This window comes from Leptosomus discolor, chromosome 3 (assembly GCF_034619465.1).
Source record: "Leptosomus discolor isolate bLepDis1 chromosome 3, bLepDis1.hap2, whole genome shotgun sequence".
Lineage (NCBI taxonomy): Eukaryota > Metazoa > Chordata > Aves > Leptosomiformes > Leptosomidae > Leptosomus > Leptosomus discolor.
The window spans coordinates 51944704-51961297 of record NC_141393.1 but is presented as its reverse complement, the minus strand read 5'-3'; the positions used below and the strand labels follow the sequence as shown (position 1 = coordinate 51961297).

The 16594-nt window shown below is 56.4% G+C and overlaps 2 protein-coding genes and 7 non-coding genes across 9 annotated transcripts; 3 read left to right on the top strand and 6 right to left on the bottom strand.

Annotated features, from left to right (window-relative positions):
- The first annotated feature begins 1577 nt into the window (after positions 1–1577).
- Positions 1578–5750, top strand: BEST4 (bestrophin 4). Its single transcript, XM_086462926.1, has 10 exons — positions 1578–1729; positions 2025–2119; positions 2626–2859; positions 3183–3337; positions 3429–3506; positions 3858–4010; positions 4300–4380; positions 4868–5022; positions 5335–5624; positions 5659–5750. The coding sequence occupies exons 1-10, from the start codon at positions 1578–1580 to the stop codon at positions 5748–5750; spliced, it is 1485 nt and encodes a 494-aa protein (XP_086319052.1).
- Positions 5751–8253: 2503 nt separating this feature from the next.
- LOC147415857 (small nucleolar RNA SNORA35) lies at positions 8254–8382 on the bottom strand. The gene has a single exon (XR_015183470.1). It is a non-coding gene; the product is annotated as a small nucleolar RNA SNORA35 (small nucleolar RNA).
- A 683-nt stretch (positions 8383–9065) lies between these two features.
- RPS8 (ribosomal protein S8) lies at positions 9066–14133 on the bottom strand. The gene is made up of 6 exons (XM_086462114.1): positions 14082–14133; positions 13076–13182; positions 12589–12688; positions 11040–11215; positions 9968–10097; positions 9066–9229 (listed from the first exon to the last, which is right to left on the bottom strand). The coding sequence occupies exons 1-6, from the start codon at positions 14083–14085 to the stop codon at positions 9120–9122; spliced, it is 627 nt and encodes a 208-aa protein (XP_086318240.1). The 5' UTR covers positions 14086–14133; the 3' UTR covers positions 9066–9119.
- Positions 9444–9515, bottom strand: LOC147415856 (small nucleolar RNA SNORD38). The gene has a single exon (XR_015183461.1). It is a non-coding gene; the product is annotated as a small nucleolar RNA SNORD38 (small nucleolar RNA).
- On the bottom strand, positions 10715–10787 carry LOC147415855 (small nucleolar RNA SNORD38). The gene has a single exon (XR_015183460.1). It is a non-coding gene; the product is annotated as a small nucleolar RNA SNORD38 (small nucleolar RNA).
- LOC147415854 (small nucleolar RNA SNORD46) lies at positions 12780–12882 on the bottom strand. Its single transcript, XR_015183462.1, has one exon. It is a non-coding gene; the product is annotated as a small nucleolar RNA SNORD46 (small nucleolar RNA).
- On the bottom strand, positions 13249–13333 carry LOC147415853 (small nucleolar RNA SNORD55/SNORD39). Its single transcript, XR_015183459.1, has one exon. It is a non-coding gene; the product is annotated as a small nucleolar RNA SNORD55/SNORD39 (small nucleolar RNA).
- Positions 14134–14732: 599 nt separating the features above from the next.
- On the top strand, positions 14733–14847 carry LOC147415852 (U5 spliceosomal RNA). The gene has a single exon (XR_015183447.1). It is a non-coding gene; the product is annotated as a U5 spliceosomal RNA (small nuclear RNA).
- A 1344-nt stretch (positions 14848–16191) lies between these two features.
- On the top strand, positions 16192–16306 carry LOC147415851 (U5 spliceosomal RNA). Its single transcript, XR_015183446.1, has one exon. It is a non-coding gene; the product is annotated as a U5 spliceosomal RNA (small nuclear RNA).
- Positions 16307–16594: the final 288 nt, after the last annotated feature.

Sequence of the window (16594 nt, the reverse complement as noted above, 5' to 3'; positions counted from 1 at the left end):
AGTGCAGGGATGGGGGGCTTCGCTCCTACCCCATCTCCCCTCCTATGCCCTGGGTGATGCCCTAGCATGGGTCTTGTCCAGCTTTGCCACCCTAGCAGAGCAGAGCTGAGTACTGGCTGAGGGTGAGTGGAGGCTCTCCCTTGCACTGTGATTTACAGCCCAGCCAGGGAAGGTGTCAGCCTGCTGTAAATGCTGTGGTTCCAGCTGGGGCAGCGACTTGCAGGGCTCCTGGGAATGGGGCAAAGGCTGGGGGTGCTGTAAATCACCCCCCTGCACAGGCACCTCCCTGACGATTCTCACCTATGGATGCTCCATCCCTTTTCGGGGGATGGGGAGATGCAAGACACTCTTGAGCCCTGTCCCCCCTGCCCAGGGGGACATTTTGCAGGCTGGAAGGCCCGGCAGACGCCCCGCTCCACACTGGAGCCGGCCTGGGCCTGGGCCAGGCGCTGCGCCTAGGCAGGAAGGGAGGGAGCCAGGCAGGGCAGGACATGGTGCTCCGGCCGGCAAGGGAAGCCACGTTTCCTGCAGAGTGTGGCGTGGCCTCTGGTAGCCTATAGTGGGACAAGCCATGGGCCTCAGCAGTGCTCAGCCCCAGTCCCAGCCCCAGCGTGGGTTGGGGACGAGGACAGGATGGTTTCATGCATGTTTCACTGTCACTCCCAGATGTTTCCCACTGTTTTATGTCCTGCTGGAATTTTTCCCTTCCTGCTCCCTTCCAGGTTCTGGGAAAGTGGCCCAGTGCCTCCATCACCCCCTGCCAGGTAGTGCAGACAGGGGACACCCAGGAGATCCCAGTGTGCCCCAGCTCATGCGATCCCCAAGTCCCCACTGGGGACACAGAGGGACCAGGAGTTGCCACAGTGTGGAGGCAGGACAGGCAGGGGTCAGCCAGCTGTCCCCAGGGGCTGCAGCCCAATCCAAGGCCGCAGGCCGTGCCTGTTGCTGGCAGCAAGGATGCAGGCAGCGATGGGTGCATTTTTCACCTGTGTTCCAGAAATACCCCTGCAGCCCTTCCTGGGTGCCGGCTCTGCCTGCGCACCATGGGGTCCCATTCCCAGGGCTACCAGGAGCCATGAAACCCTCCGTCCTTTCCCCTCCTTCTCATGGAGCCTAAATTCTGTGACCGTGGCTGTGAAGGGGAACAACCCAAACCACCTTGCTGAGTCCTGCACAGCCCTGGCTCCAGCACCCACAGCCCCCCCCAAAATCACCAGCCGTGGCTGGTGGCAGGGAGGTGTAACCGTCCTGAGTTCCCTGTTCCCTGCCTCTGACAGCCCTAATCCATCACGGGGAGGGCTCAGCCGTGCGGGCCCACACAGGGGTATTTAGGTGGAAGAGGCACCAGCAGGACAGGAGGGTGCAAGCAGGGAGTGGTGAGCGGCTGCAGCAGGCGTGGGAAGGGCAGGGCAGCTGCATGGGGGATCCTGCTGGTAGGCCATAGTGCTTGGTGTGGGAGCGAGCGTGCGTCCCCAGGTCCTGCAACCTGGACGGCAGTGGGAACCCCAGTTCTCCCCAGTTTAGCCAGCAGCCAGTGAGAGAAGGATTTTTCCACTGAGGCGTGGGGCTGAGCCACGATGACCATCTCCTACACGCTGAAAGTTGCCAACTCACGGTTTGGGGGTTTCTCCAAGCTGCTTTTCCGCTGGAAAGGCAGCATCTACAAGCTGCTGTACAAGGAATTCATCGTCTTCGTGGTGCTGTATGCCCTGCTCAGCATTGTCTACCGGTGAGTGGGGTTGGTGTGTTGCCACCAGTTGTGTCCCTCCCTGCTGACCCACTGGGATGTGCAGAGATGCCTCATTCATTGGTTATGGACTGGGGTCCCTGCAGGGAGTGGAGAAGCCCAGGGGACTCCCCCAGGGAGGGTGGGAGTGGGCAGGGAAGAGCAGAGGAGGGCAGGGAGAAGAGGAATCAGGCAACGGCTTTTTGTGGAGGTCCAAGGCAGCACGCCAGCCCCACTGCTTGCCCCTGACCCCGCTGCATGTCCCTGACCCCACCGTGTGTCCCTGACCCTGCTGCAGGCAGCTGCTGAATGAGGAGCAGAAGCGCCTTTATACCAAAGTGGCTCAATACTGCAACCGCTCCACGGACCTCATCCCCATGTCATTCGTATTAGGTATGGGTCCCTCCCCTGAACCCAGGAGTTGGGGTCCCCTGCTCCTCCCGGCGCCGGTGGCTTGAGGATGTCCCCACTGCCCATCCTGACCCGATGCCAACCCCCCTTTGAACACTATCAGATGGGGGATGGAGGGGCCCAGTGCCCCAGGGGTGGCACTCAGATCCTGAACCCATTAAGCACAGCTCCCTGGCCCTGGGGATGCCAGTAGATGGGTGTGATTTCCCCTGGCCCACCTTCTTCCCCATGCCCAGGAAAGGGGCACCTTATCTACAAAAGATGGCTATTCTGCCGCGTGCCACCTGCACGCAGGACAGGGAGGAGCCAGGGATGTCACCAACTCCATCCCTGGGGAGGGCAGCCCAATGGGAAGCACGATGTGCACTTTATATCCTGGCCACAGAGAAATCTGTCACCCCTGGAAATGTGGCAACTCTCCTGGCATGGGGCCATCCTCGCCTCGACCGACCTCCTGGCCACCCCCCACACACTGTGTCTTGGTGTAGGTTTTTACGTCACCCTGATTGTGAACCGGTGGTGGGCCCAGTACACCAGCATCCCCCTGCCTGACCAGCTCATGTGCGTCATCTCCAGCAACGTCCATGGCAAGGATGAGAGGGGCCGGATCCTGCGGCGCACCCTCATCCGCTATGCCAACCTGTCGGCAGTCCTCATCCTGCGCTCTGTCAGCACTAGGGTGCTCAAGCGCTTCCCCACCATGGACCATGTGGTGGAAGCAGGTGAGGAGCTAAGCCCTGGGGGGTGACAGCTTGCAGTGTGGGGTGAGACCTGGGGGCCACAGACATGTCCCCATCACCAGGAGGGTGTGCTGGGGGGTGGGGATTCTTACAAGCATCGCTCCCCCAAACTGCCCTGCACACCGGGTGGCATCCTTGCACAGAACTTCACCCCCAAAGAGCCCCATGTCCCCTCTGCCCAAAGCCCATGTCCTAGGGCTGTAGTTTCACCTGGAAAACCTGGCATTCCCACTGGGAACAGTCCTCAAAAGGGCTCTCCCCCACTGACATGGGGGCCGTGCTGCTAAGCCTCTGCCCTGCCACAGGCTTCATGACACAGGACGAGCACAAGAAGTTTGAGAGCCTCCACTCTGACTTCAACAAGTACTGGATCCCCTGCGTGTGGTTCACCAACCTGGCGGCCCAGGCTAGGCAGGACGGCCACATCCGCGATGATGTGGCCCTCCGCCTGCTCATGGACGTGAGTTGGTGCTGGGTGCCCAGGGGGGACCAGGCGCTGCAGGGGGGTTCGCACAAAGTCGGGGTCACCCACTGTTGTCCTCTCTGCCCAGGAGCTGAACCTCTACCGGGCCAAGTGCAGCATGTTGTTCCATTATGACTGGATCAGCATCCCCCTGGTGTACACGCAGGTGGGTACTCACACACCCCATGGGCCACATGAGCCCAGATCCCAGCTCCTTCCACCCCACAATGGCGGAAGAGCCCTACAGCCTCCTCCCTGCACTCCAATGGGGAGCACTTTGTCGCCCTTCCTAAAGTCACTTTACTCCCTCATTGAATCTGGTGCCGGAGCTGGCAGGGCTGCTCGTTCACAGCCCCACAGGGATGTGCAGAAGCCCAGGCAGTGGGGCAGTAGGGTTTAGCCTTAAGCCCAGGAGAACATCCATTATCAGCTGAGCCTCTCGCATCCTCACTGCTCCTGTGCTGAGTGTCCCCCTCAGCTGCCACCCTTGCCGCCGGCTGACCCGTGCTCCCGGCAGGTGGTCACCATCGCCGTCTACTCCTTCTTCGCCTTCTGCCTCATTGGGCGGCAGTTCCTGGAACCGCTGGAGCCAGGGAAGGAGTGGGATCTGGACATGTACATCCCCCTTTCCACCCTCCTCCAATTTTTCTTCTACGCTGGTTGGCTGAAGGTGAGACATAGCCAGGCAGCTGGGCTTTGCTTTATAGGCTGGGGGTGGCCAGGTGGCCCTGAACAACCCCCTGGGCTGTAGGGGTGGCTGGCCTAGGGCATGGCACCAGCCACACCACTGCTAGCTGCCCCGGGGACACATCGTCTGGGCCCAGCCATCACACTGGGGCACCATGGAGCTCCACATGCATGTTTCATGTGCCCCATGGGTGGACTGAGGGATGAAGAACACATTGGGAAGGTCTTCCTGTCCCTGCTCCTCTATCTCACCTGGCCCCCTCCCTCCCCAGGTTGCAGAGCAGATCATCAACCCCTTTGGAGAAGATGATGATGACTTTGAGACCAACAAGCTGATAGACAGGAACCTGCAGGTGGGTCCTGCCCCAGGCTGACATTGTGCGGGGCTGCTGCAACTGGGGCACAGGGACATCCCTGCCCCCTGGCAGTGGGACCTGTGTCCTGCTGGCCCCCAGCCCTGCTCCTGGCCATGCATGTCCTTGTCCAAAATACATTCCCAAGCAAAGAAGCAGGGCTGCATCTTGTCCCTCCAACCTTGTCCTTCTGTGTGTTTGCTCCCCATGGCAGGGTCAGCCCGCCGCCCCCCCCCCCCCCCCCCCCCCCAAAAAAAAAAGGGACACTCAGCAGCCTGGCACCGCTACTCAGCCCCTCACCACTGAGAAAAACGTTCAAAAGGGGAAAACCCCAAATGTAGCCGGGAGACGGGCCTGGAGCCTCCCTGGCCCCTTGTAGAGCCCAGCCCTACCCTGCCATGATGGCACCGGGAGCAGCATCTGCAGCTACCGGTGCTGCTCACGTTGTTGCAAAGCCACCCCTGTCCCCTGCCTTTGCTGTGCCCAGGTGTCCCTGCTCTCTGTGGATGACATGTACCAGAACCTGCCCCCTGCTGTGAAGGACAAATACTGGAACGAGTCCACGGCTCAGCCCCCCTACACCACAGCCACAGCTGCCGAGACCTTGAAACCCTCGTTCCTGGGCTCCACCTTCGACATGCGGTGAGTGCACAGTGTGGCCCTGGGGTTGGAGAAAAAGAGGGCAAGTGCTTCAGGGTAGCAATAGCACAACCGAGCTTATCCTCCTGGGCCAAATTACAGCAAGCAAACAACAAATCCCCCTGTGAGTGCGCTGCCCAGCCCCTGTGGGGCTTGGGGGCTGCACTGAGTGATGGATGAGATGCTGGGGCAGGGACATGCCCACCCAGAGTGGCTCCCTGCTTGTGCGCACACTGGGATGGAGGTGGTGAGTGGTGCTGGGCATCCCTGTGGAGGATGGCAACCTGTCCCCATTACCCTCCTGTGCTCCCCCAGCGTGTGCGAGGATGTGGAGCAGAGCCAGCTGATGGAGGCCTCGCCAAGTGTGCCACGAACCCAGACACCTCTTCTCAGCCGCTTCTTCACTGCCACATCCCCTGCCATCAGCATCAAAAATTTTGGCCGGGGCAGCCGAGGTCACCCCCACCTGTGGCATCCCCGGGTGGACAGTGGCTTCCCCTCTCCTTACCCCAACCGCTCCGAGGACCCTGAGTCAGTGGCCCGCATTGAGGAGGAGGAGACAGAGGATGAGGATAGCTGGGCCAGCAAGCCAACCACACCTGGTGGACGCCTGGAGGGGACCTGGCTGCCAGAGGCCTCCAAAACAGAGAAAGGAGCTGCCCCTGATCCAGCTGAAGGCACCATCCACTGACAGCATTGAGGTTGACCAGCCAGAGGCCTGGAAGCCCTGAGGCTGCCCTGAAAGCTCCCCTTTCCTGGGGCCAGAATATCTGCCCCCACCCCAAGGCACTGCCACTGCCAGCCACAAAGCTCCTTGTCCCCAGACACCCCTTCAGATCACCTGTCCAGAAGCAAGACATTGCCAGGTCTTCTGCCACCCAGCCCTGAGCCAAGAAGGGTCCCCACATTGATGTGAAGATCCTGGTGGGTTTGGGACTTGGCAGACAGCCTTCAACACTAGCTGTTAGTCCCAAAACTCTAGGATTCAGCCCATCTGTGTGACGGCCAGGCCCACTCCCAGCACAAGGGAACATGGGACAGCCCAGACCCCAAGCAAGGGACGGGACGAGGGCATTAGTCTTGCAGAAAACAAACACCATGATGGAGATGCACCTTCAATACTAATAAAGCTATCACCAACCTCAGCTTTAAGGTTCTTTCTTGTTGGTGCAAATCATCCCCAGCAGTGAGACAGCAGGGACATCTCATTTATCCAAAAAGCGTGTGAGTTTGGATTTTGTCAAGGAGCGTGCATGTTCTCCCAGCGCAAAAAGGGCACAGCTGCAAGGGCTGACACCAGTGATGGTTGTGGGGTATCAGATCATGTGATACAGCCAGAAAAAAAAACCTGGTACTTTCAGCCCCTGTGGCAGGATTCATGCATTCAGACATGTGTGTTTCCCCTGGAAATATTAGCAGAGCTGTTAAAAAGATTCCCTTTCCTGCATGCCCCCCTTTCCCAAAGCCACCTTTCCTTTAAAGCTCCCACGTCCCCCCAGCAAGCCATCCCTGCTCCTCCACTACCCTCCAGGCCACTGCTGGACCTGTTAAAGCATAACCACGAGGTCATTTTCTGGATTGGACAATGTCCCTTGAAAATACCCCAAAGTTAATACAGTGTGCAGCTGAGTGCACCACTCAACAGCCAGGAGCAGCACTCAGGGTGACAAGTGACCTCACTTGGGTTTTGCTGCCAGCTGCTTATCGTTTGAAAAGTAGCTTTTTTTTTACGTTCAGCCCTTGCACCTATCTGCAGAAGCAGGTAAGGTCCTTAGACCAGGCTTTGGCACCTCATAAACCTAGACAGACTAAAGCTGTGCTTAAACCCAGTCCCTGCCTGTCTCTTTCTGGCTCAGTGCATGGCAGGCTTGCCTCCCCCTCCCAGGCAGGTAAATCCCAGTGCATGTCCACAAGGCTATGCCATGGCCAGACCAGGAACCATGCATCCTGTTGCCAAGCCACACAAGGTCCCACAGCCTGTGCCACCGTGGGAGCCAAGTGCCACACACCCCTGGCCAGCTGCCACCATGCCGTTCCCACGTCACACCTACAGCGTGGCTCTGACAGACGATAGGCGCTGTTTTCATTTCCCACGGGCTGTTGCCCATGGCAGCTGCATTTTTCAGAGCAATAACTTTATAGGCAGCGTGCCTTGATGAACTAGCCATAAACCCGCTCATCAGGGGCCAGGTTTACAGCTCCTGCTCTGACACCAAGTTGGCACTTGCTCCATAAGCCTGTTTCTCCATCAGTACAAAGGTCCCCCCAAAACGCCCCGAATCCTGTTTGCACTGCCTGTGGAGGGCGAAGGGAGAGAAAAAATGCACTCAGAGGAAGCAGCCGTGACGCATCCCTCCGAAGTGCCCTTTATCACCTCAAAGTGGGCGTCACTGGAGAGCAGGGAAAGTTTACCCGAGATCACTATGGAGAACGAATGTGCTTGTGCAAACGTCCTGCCCAGCCCAGGCACCACTGATGGGGACTCCAGCAGTGTAGCCAGTTGCACCCAGCTGGGGACGTGTTCACAGCACCCACTGGTGTGCACACTCACGCTGCAAGGCAATGCCACCACATGCCCACCACAACATAACTGTGCTGCTGTGTCCATCCAGGTAACAGGTACCATTCTCTGATGGGGTTGGTGTCTATCTGCGGCACAGACCCCCCCTTGAATCCCTGCCGAGGCAGGATGAACGCACACGGCCCAGGACACCTGAGCCCACCAGCCACTCCTGCTGCCACCCATGGCAGAGCGCCACAGGAAAAACTTAATAAAAATACCAAGCACAAGCAATTTGTGGGGCAGACAGTCTGCACTTTTAAGGCACTAGAGACACAGGCCTCACCACAGCTCTGCTTGGTGCAAGGTGATCAGACCATTTCCTCCAGGTCAGAGCCAAAAATTGTGAAGCTGGTAGCCTGCCTCACACCAGAGTGGTCCCATGGGTAAATGAGGTTTTTGTAACAACATGGAAGTGTGGCAAAGCCTGCAGTGTGTCCACTTGGCAGGGATGAGATGCGGGAGTCTAGCCTGCTCCCATGGCCCCAGGATCGGCCCTTAGATGGGCTCCCAGCTTTACCCCAATACCTGCACAAAGCATTTGGCCGCTAGATGTGGAGATCCACCACGCTGGCTTTCTAAGGAATGACATCACATGTCCCAAAACATCCAGAAATGCTTTTGCTCACTGCAACTTTCCAACCCCACCACAAGTGACAGGGCAGGAAGCTGGAGTTTGTACCCAGCTTTCGAAAGGGACAGACCATGATGAGAGCCTGGCCCTTCTGCTAGAAGGAATTTATCTTGCACTGGAATGAGACCAAGGAGGTCAGGGAAGACCAGCTGGTCACTGAGCAGTGCAGCCAAGTTAGATTAAAACAAGATGCTGGACCCTGAAGGCAATCGTACAACCAGGCAGGAAACACCAGGCAATGGCAAAAGGGGCTGCTGGCCTGAAGCAGAGGATGCGAGTGTGTGAGATCTCGGAAGTGGAGGCAGAAGGTACCAGCGGCAGAGGCCAAAGGTATGAGACACCAAAGTTTTCAGGAAGACTTGGCACAAATGCAGTCAAAAACCAAAGTGCTGCAGCTGCACTGATGGCCCCTGGACAGCCCTCTCCTGAGGCAGTGGGGCCCCTTTCCCCACCGACCGCATTCCAAGACCCCAAATGCGGCATGTCCTGACCTAACACACCACAGGAAAAGGGGAACGCGTGCCCAGCCAGACCACAGCAGCTCCCAGAAAGGCAGAACTCTTAATGGGGGTGGACATTCGCACATTCCTTCTGCATGCAGGTTTCCAGTACTGGAAATTCTCTACTTCAGCCAAGCCTGACAACACTTTCCCGCACCCTCTTGGTCCATTAAGTCACTGTCCTAGAACCCAGGGAGACGTTTCAGTTGAGACCATGCAGGGTCAGAGCTTGCCTGAAGACACAAAAGCACTCAGGGGTTCCAGGAGAGATCCTTCTTCCTTCACACTTTACAGGCAGGAGGAGCTATGCAAGCCCCCTCCACCCTGCACACACAAATGAGCACACAACCCCTTTACTGTAGTAGACTCTTGGGTTTATTAATTCTTTCAGCAGAGTAGTTTCTATTCATTTGCCTTTTCTGGCCTTGATCTTCCTCAAGTAGAACTCCAGTTCCTTGCCTTCCAACACGTAACCATCCGCTCGGCCACACTGTCCAGGTCTGGAGGCAATGCAGGCTGCAAGGAGAAGTCATCCAGTCAAAGAAGTTTAACAATTCACCACCCCAGCATACACACCAACTGAAATAAACCCTGCGGGCAGTCTCCAAGCAAAAGCACGGACGAGCAAGTTATCAGTAACGCACGCACCAGTTTATGTGCTGGCTTCAGTACCTCCTCTGAGGTACTGTGCTCTTGAACCTGCTCTGCTGGACTGAGTCCCTAATGAAGTCCTCTTCAGATCTCCAAACTGTCATCGCTCAAATTCAGTAGCAGAACTGGACAAAGGTCTCATCACCAGAAGACTTCAGAACACTGAACTATCTACCAGAACTTGAAAACCAATCAAAACTGTCAGGTGTTCACATGACATTATGTTAACACATAGGGAAGCCCACAGGTCTTTGCTCCTTTTACAAGCCTTGGGACCCATTATTTTTCCTCAAAGGCCAACCAGGAATAATCAGCTCCAGAAGCCTGGCTGGAACATGTAGCAATTCAAGTTCCAGAAACAGATCTCCCCTTCCTGACACAAGTGGGGTATCTCCAGCAAGAGTAAGAGAACAAGTTACGCTTAAGGCCCAGAAGATACTCCTGCAGATATGGAGAACACTCCACCGCTTTCACCCTGCCGTTAGCTTCATCACAGCAAACAGAACTTTAAATGATCCCCAGACCAAGAGTAAGATCTGCTGTCACCCTGTCTGTGCCCTGACTCCCTTATTCACACCCACATTAATGCTGCCAGGGACTCACCAAGTAGCTTTCCTTGCTGGAACTGCTCCTCAAGAATACTTGCTATCTTGGCATTCTTCTTTCGTTCATCATATTTTTTCTGGATCTTCTTTGAACGTTTCTTGTTCAAGATTTCCTCCTCCTCAGGAGTCTAAAAACAAGACCACAAGCAAAGACAAAGTTAAGCATACAGCTCTGCTGGAACAGGTGGTCTCCACTAACACCAAGGAGACCCCCGTACTCTCAGCACTGCGCTGTGTTTCCCAAGTCACACCTACCAGATGTACAAATACTTCAATCTCACAGATCCAGGCAGTTTCACTTCTGAGGCCAAGAAACACAATGTTGCTAACTAGAGTCACTGCTGATAACAAAGCACAGTGCCCTAGGGAGGGCTGCTCTTAGACAAATGAAACTGCAAACGTTTCCTTGATGAATTAATCCTCCTCCAAAAAAAGTGAATACTCTTCCCAGGCATAAAGAGAGCGCTTGGGTGTGGTACAAGTCCTGGCAGACAGGTTACAAGCTCTCCCTGTGCTTCTGAGCTGTGCAGTGCTCAGCTAGAAGTGCTTTGTTTTTCACGCAAGGAGAAAACCTTAAACACCCATGTGTACTGCTCAGCTTAAGTACCTTCTAGCAGCCTGGGATTTGGATCTTAAAATTAAAGGAAATGGGTCTGGATAGTTTCAAGACACTTAAAACAAACAAACTGTAGTTTATTTAGCAATCCACAAGCTTCTCAAAGCACAAGGACCTGACCCACAAAGTCTTCTTCAGCATCATAAAAAGTCATCGCTCTCCCTTCAGTAGCAGAACTGGACAGAGGTCTCATCATTAGAAGACCAAAGAGATCGACAAGCAGGTCCTTGCCCACAAACAGGCGCAGCACCTGCTCCGTGGTACTGAACGCTCCGTTAGCAGAGCCAGGCTTACCCCGGGGACTGATGGGAACACAGCCCAGATAACCCACGCCATCACTGATGGGTACCCAACCCTGTTCTGGCAGGCACTGTCCACTCAAGACACCTAGCTGCCTCTAGCAGGGCAGACTCCACTCTGCAATTAGTCAAAAGACAGTGACAACCTGACCTACCAGTTTGGCGCCCTTCTTGCGTCCAAGGGGCAAGGCATAGTGGGCTTCATACCACTGTCGGTACGGGGTGCTGTCAATGAGAACGATGCAGTTCTTCACCAGGGTCTTTGTCCGCACCAGTTCGTTGTTGGAAGCATTGTAGACTACATCGATGATTCTGGTCTTGCGAGTACAGCCTTTCAAAAGAAGAGCACGAATTCAAACCTACAGGGATCAGACAACTGACAACAGTCCACAGCACTTCACACATACCCTTAAACCACCTCACACTCATCACTCCATCAAACATCCCCCAGCTTCCCTGCACTGAATTAAAGAAACGCATCTATTTTTTTTATCAGCCCAACCTTCTGTTGCTAGGACAGAAGCCTACACCTGGAAGTCGATTCAACCCAGGTGAGAAACTGGGATCTGTGGCCTTGCTGGAACTCATCTCAAGTAAGACCCAAGCAATACTAAAAAACAAATTTCCAGATTGGAAGATATCTCAGCAGATGGCAACTAACATCACGCACAGGGCTCAATCCCATACGTACTTCCTAGAGTTACTGAACTAAGCCGTGTTGAACAGGACTGTTCTGCAATACCAGAAACCACTTCTACAGGATAAGGGTTTATCAGTAAACTGAGAGGGGAAGCTGTGCTTTCACCCTTCAAGACTCACCCAAGACACTAAATCTTAGCTACTTAGATCTGACTGTTCAGCCCTGGAGACACAGCCCTGCACACATGCAAAGGCCAGCCACAAGATGGGTTTTCTCCTCTTCACTCACGTACCTCATCCTTGTTCTGCAAAATACCCTCAGTCTTTTCACTTCTGTAATACAGCCTACAAATAATGGCACATTTCACAGTATGGGCAACACTGTTCAGGCTGAGGAGAAAGTGTGTCCTTTCCCCTCACACCACGCTGGCCACTGAACCACCACCTCCTTCACTGCTGGTTTTGCCACCACACTGAGTAACACCAACTGGGCCCAGGCTCAAGTTATATGGTTTTCACTTTGAAATTCAAACAAAACTCACCTTGCTCAAGGAAACCCTATAGACTCCCCTCTTGCTTCTTCGCTTCCTGCTTTTGTTTAGCAAAGCAGGAGTACAAAGCAAATGGCAAGTGCCAACATAACGTTGTCCTAGGGCCACGCCTTCTCAGAAAACCCTCAACACCTTTCTCCCTCGTACAGGATTGCCTAAGTTCTACTAAATGACCATCTATAAACAAAAGAAGTTGCATTTATTTAGAATCATCCACATCCAGGTTTTTTGCCCCTCTGTAGTTCCCCCTACCCCAGTGGAGAGGTAAGCCAGCATGTCACTTAGTGTAACTATGGTGCTCCACTCACTGTGAGCTCAGCAGACATCCAAGCCTCCTACAGCCATGTAAGGTCCAAGTTACCATCACTACACATGCTGCTTCAGACCCAGTACTGCAGCCTCCACAATGTCCAAACCCAGTCTATAAATCCATGTCTGCAACCCTCAGCAGCAGTACCAGGGACCAGCACAGCTGTAGAAGACTTTTCCCTTCCAACACTTACGATGTACTTACATTCCGATCCCCAGGAGAAGTTGCCAACATCCAGCCGAAGGGCACGGTACTTCTTATTTCCACCACGGACCCTCACTGTATGAATTCGGCGTGGGCCAATCTACGGTCAGAAACAAATACCAGGGTATCGTTGGTGCTGGAATGCTGCACCCCTCAGGCAGGAGCCCAGCCAAGTCCTAAGCTCAAAGGCAATGTGGTCAGTGTAACTATGACAAAACCCAGCATCGGCAGATATGGAAGTGACCAAAACGGCCTGTTATATCTACCTAAGGTGAAAACTTCATCACTCCAATTGCCTCTTATTTCAAACATGTATCACTGCTTTCTGCAGGCACAGAGGAAAATACCACCTTTTAAAGAAGCAGTGACAGATATTTAACCACTCACAAAACATAGCACACAGCACACACTTAAACCTCTAACAGCACATGACCAGCAACCAGAGTCTGAAAACACAACTACTGACCACCCTCCCCAAATCACCCACCTTAGTGTTGGCAGGAGGTCGCCCCAACTCATACTTCCTCTTCTTGTGGTAGGGCTTCCTCTTGCCTCCAGTCTTGCGACGCTTGTGCCAGTTGTCCCTGGAGATACCTGAATGGAGAGCAGTGTGGTCACAGGATGGCATGGAGTGCGCCTGGCCATGGCACGGCACGGTTCTGAGTCCTCAGCTCTCCAAGGTTGGTATCCGCATAGTGCACTCAGCCTTATGCAGCAGTCAGAAAAGCTTCATCATTGATACTCAGATCCATCTCCACCTCCTCCCTTCCCGTAGAGCTGCACAAAGCAGACAAGACTCCCTCCACCGTGTCTGATGGGTGTCCTGCCTGGGAAGCAGCCTCTCAACCTACCTCATGTGCCAGGCATCCCATGGGAAATGCCCAACCCCAAGCTACTAGGCACCCCATAGGCAACACCCTATGTTAGCCTCTGGGTCTGGTAGATCACCCATGGAAAAGAACCTCCACCCCACCCATCTCCTGGGCCCCGATGAGAGACACCTCAACACAAAGCCCCTTCCCCTGCCCAGCCGCCTGGGTACCCCACCAGGACTATCTCCCCATCGCTCCCCATCTCCTGTTTTCCCTCCAATCTCCCGCTAACCACCTAGGTACAGGGCCACCCCCCACCCCACCTGCTGCGTCTCCTACGAAATACCTCCCACCTCATCCGCAGGGGTCGCCGCAGGAAACGCTCCCTTCACAGCCCCAGCACCGCCGAGAGCCAGCCCAGCGCTCGGGGTCTGCAGCAAGGCAAGGCGAGGCGAGGCGAGGCCCGTGCGCACCCTCCCCCACCCCCGCCCGCCGCCATGTTGGGCCTGGGCACCCTCCCGCTGCCAGCAGCTCGGCGCCGTCGCGGCCACCGCCAATAGCGGGCGGTGCGGGTTGGCGGCATCCCCTGCTGTCGCCCGGTAAGAGACGGTGGCGGGCAGCAGCGGCGTGGCAAGCGGATGGCGGCAGATGACGACCCGGCCCGGCACTATCCCCACTCACCCATGGTGGAGCACTGGCGCAAAGAGAAGGGGGCGGAGCCTCACGGGGCGGTTTGGCGGGGCAAGCTCTCGCGAGACCGTGACGGCACGGCGCCGCCAGCGCGGGGCGCGCGCCGTTGCCTGGCGACGCGGCGGCGCTGAGTAGAGGCGGCGGCCGGTGCCGCCGGGGCCGAGTCTCAGCGTGTGTTAGCGCTGGGGCGGCTGGACGGCACCAGCGGGCCCGGCAGAGAGGGGAGCATTGTCGGGAGCTTGCCTGTCACGGGTCCGGCCTTCCTGCCCCGCGGGGTGCCTCACCAACGCCTCCGGGCAGGTCTCAGGGCCCGGCACGCCGCGACGAGGCCGCAGCAGCCCTCGCGCCCCGCCCCAGGTCCGTGCTCGGCGCTGCGGGCCCTGAGCGCCTCATTTGCATGGGGCTCATTAGTTTTTCGGCTGATTTGCATACCCAGGGTGCACCGCGGACCGGCGGCGCGGCCCCGGAGACACTTTTTGCAGGTCCCGCGGGGCCGCTGGGGTCCCGGCGCGGGGCCGTGCCCGTGTGCGCCGCCGTGGGTCGGGCCGGGATGGCGGGAACCGGGCGAAGGAGTGGCAGGGGTCGCCATGTGCTCCGGAGGGACAGCCGGGGGACGGTGTGCGCACGGGGAACGTGTTAATCGTACTCCGGTTTCTCTTCAAAGCGTATAAATCTTTCGCCTTTTACTAAAGATTTCCGTGGAGAGAAACAAGCACGAGTGTCGATAAATTTTTTGAGGCTTCGCTTCGGTGAAGCTCCAACTGTTTTGGTCAAAAGTAGAACTGTTCGGGGCGCAGCACGGGAAGGGGGGGCACTGCGGGGTGCCGGGAGGATGCGCTGGGTGTGGCGGCTGTAATAGGTAACATTGTGCCTTGTTTATTAAACCTGTATGGGAGGGTACGGACGATTTATGTATGGAAAAATTATGTATGGAAGATTTATGTGCTCGCAAGGCTTGATAGCTTAACCGAAGGACATTCGGCAAAATAAACAAGACCCGTAGCTGAGGGGAGTTGAGTCATCACATTTTTGCAAAAGTTCACTCACAGGGCAACGAGGAAGACCTTCAGCCTTCATCCTTACGACTACCAGGAGGCAGAGAAAGACCCCCTAGCAACACAATGCACAGGCGCAGGAAGCAGCAGAAGCATACGTGGTACAAGGAAGTAGAAGAGTATAAAACCCAAGGACTCCAGGGGGGAAGGCGCGAGCCGTTGGTGGAGCGAGGACTCCCCGGCCGCCCAGCGCTGTTTGCTTGCTATCGCTTGCTTGAATTTAATAAAAGTTGAATTGGATTTTAGCTAACTCTGTCCAGTCAATTATTCGGACAGGCTAACACATAACAACGGCGAGCGGGTTACATGTCGTCAGCAACCCCGGACAGCCGATCCCGACAGACCGCGGGGATATCCCGTGCTGTGTGACGTCATGCTCAGCAAGATAAACTAGGGGGGAGGTTGGCGGGGGGGAGGGCCGCTGCCCGGGGTCTGGCTGGGCATCCGTCGGACGCTTGCTGCTGAGTAACGTCTTGATTTGCATCAGTTGTCTTGGGGTTTATTTTCTTCTCTGTTATTTTTTTCTCTTTTCATTGTAAGTCTTAAAAAGTTACTATTTTTAAATTATCATTATTCCGTTTTCATCGTTAAAATACACCTCAGCCCACGGGTTTCTCACCTTCACCCGTCCGGTTCTTCCCCTATGCCACCGCAGGGCTACCTGGTGCTGGGGTCGAACCACAGCACGGAGCCACAAGCCCCGTTCGCACTGAGGGAGCACGCATCTGCCGCGGGACGGGGACCGGCCCCAGTGCGCACGGCGGAGCTCGGCACCGCCGCCCCGTGCCGCCGCCTCATTAGCATGCATCCGTTACACTCCGGCTGTTTTGCATACCCAGGGTGCACCGCGGCTCCGCCGCGCCGCTCCGGCCCCGACGATGTCCGCCGCCGCGGCCGGTCCGAGCCGTTCGGGTCTGCGCGGCTTGTGCTTCTCGGCGAGGACGGGCCCAGCGGAATCCGCGGGGCCGGGGGCGGGCGGGCGTCCGTCGCCCTGACTTATGGGTCACGGGGCGGGCGGGCGGCGTGCCGGGGCGGCAGGGAGAGGCATACTCCGGTTTCTCTTCAGATCGCATAAATCTTTCGCCTTTTACTAAAGATTTCCGTGGAGAGGAACAAGCACGAGTGTCGATAAATTTTTTGAGGCTTCACTTCGGTGAAGCTGCCCTTACCCGGTTAAAAGTTAGAAGTTGTCGTCAGGGAAAAAGAGCTCCGGACAGCTCCGTGTTGTAGCCCGCTACCTCCCGTCCGCCCCCCAGCCGTACTGCAATGGCGGGCGTGCGGCCTGCTCCTCCCCAGGCCCCACCGCAGCTGAGGTCCCCTCCAGCCCCCCCCATGAGCGGGACCGCCGCTGCCCTGCTCTCCCCTGCCTCGGCGGCCGCCCCGCCGCGGGCCTCTTCTGCCTCCTGGGAGCCGCAGCCTCAGCCCACGCCCTGGGGCATGCCGGGAGTT

What these genes read in the sequence shown, in the direction of transcription:
- BEST4 (XM_086462926.1), top strand. Translation starts at nt 1,578, where the DNA reads ATGACCATCTCCTACACGCTGAAAGTTGCCAACTCACGGTTTGGGGGT. An exon ending in CCCCATGTCATTCGTATTAG is followed by an intron (nt 2,120 to 2,625) that starts GTATGGGTCCCT and finishes GTCTTGGTGTAG; the next exon opens with GTTTTTACGTCACCCTGATT. An exon ending in CCCTCCGCCTGCTCATGGAC is followed by an intron (nt 3,338 to 3,428) that starts GTGAGTTGGTGC and finishes CTCTCTGCCCAG; the next exon opens with GAGCTGAACCTCTACCGGGC.
- RPS8 (XM_086462114.1), bottom strand. An exon ending in CTTCTCCTGGGGATCGGAAT is followed by an intron (nt 11,216 to 12,588) that starts GTAAGTACATCG and finishes TTCTTTTGAAAG; the next exon opens with GCTGTACTCGCAAGACCAGA. An exon ending in CCAGCAAGGAAAGCTACTTG is followed by an intron (nt 9,230 to 9,967) that starts GTGAGTCCCTGG and finishes TTCTCCTTGCAG; the next exon opens with CCTGCATTGCCTCCAGACCT.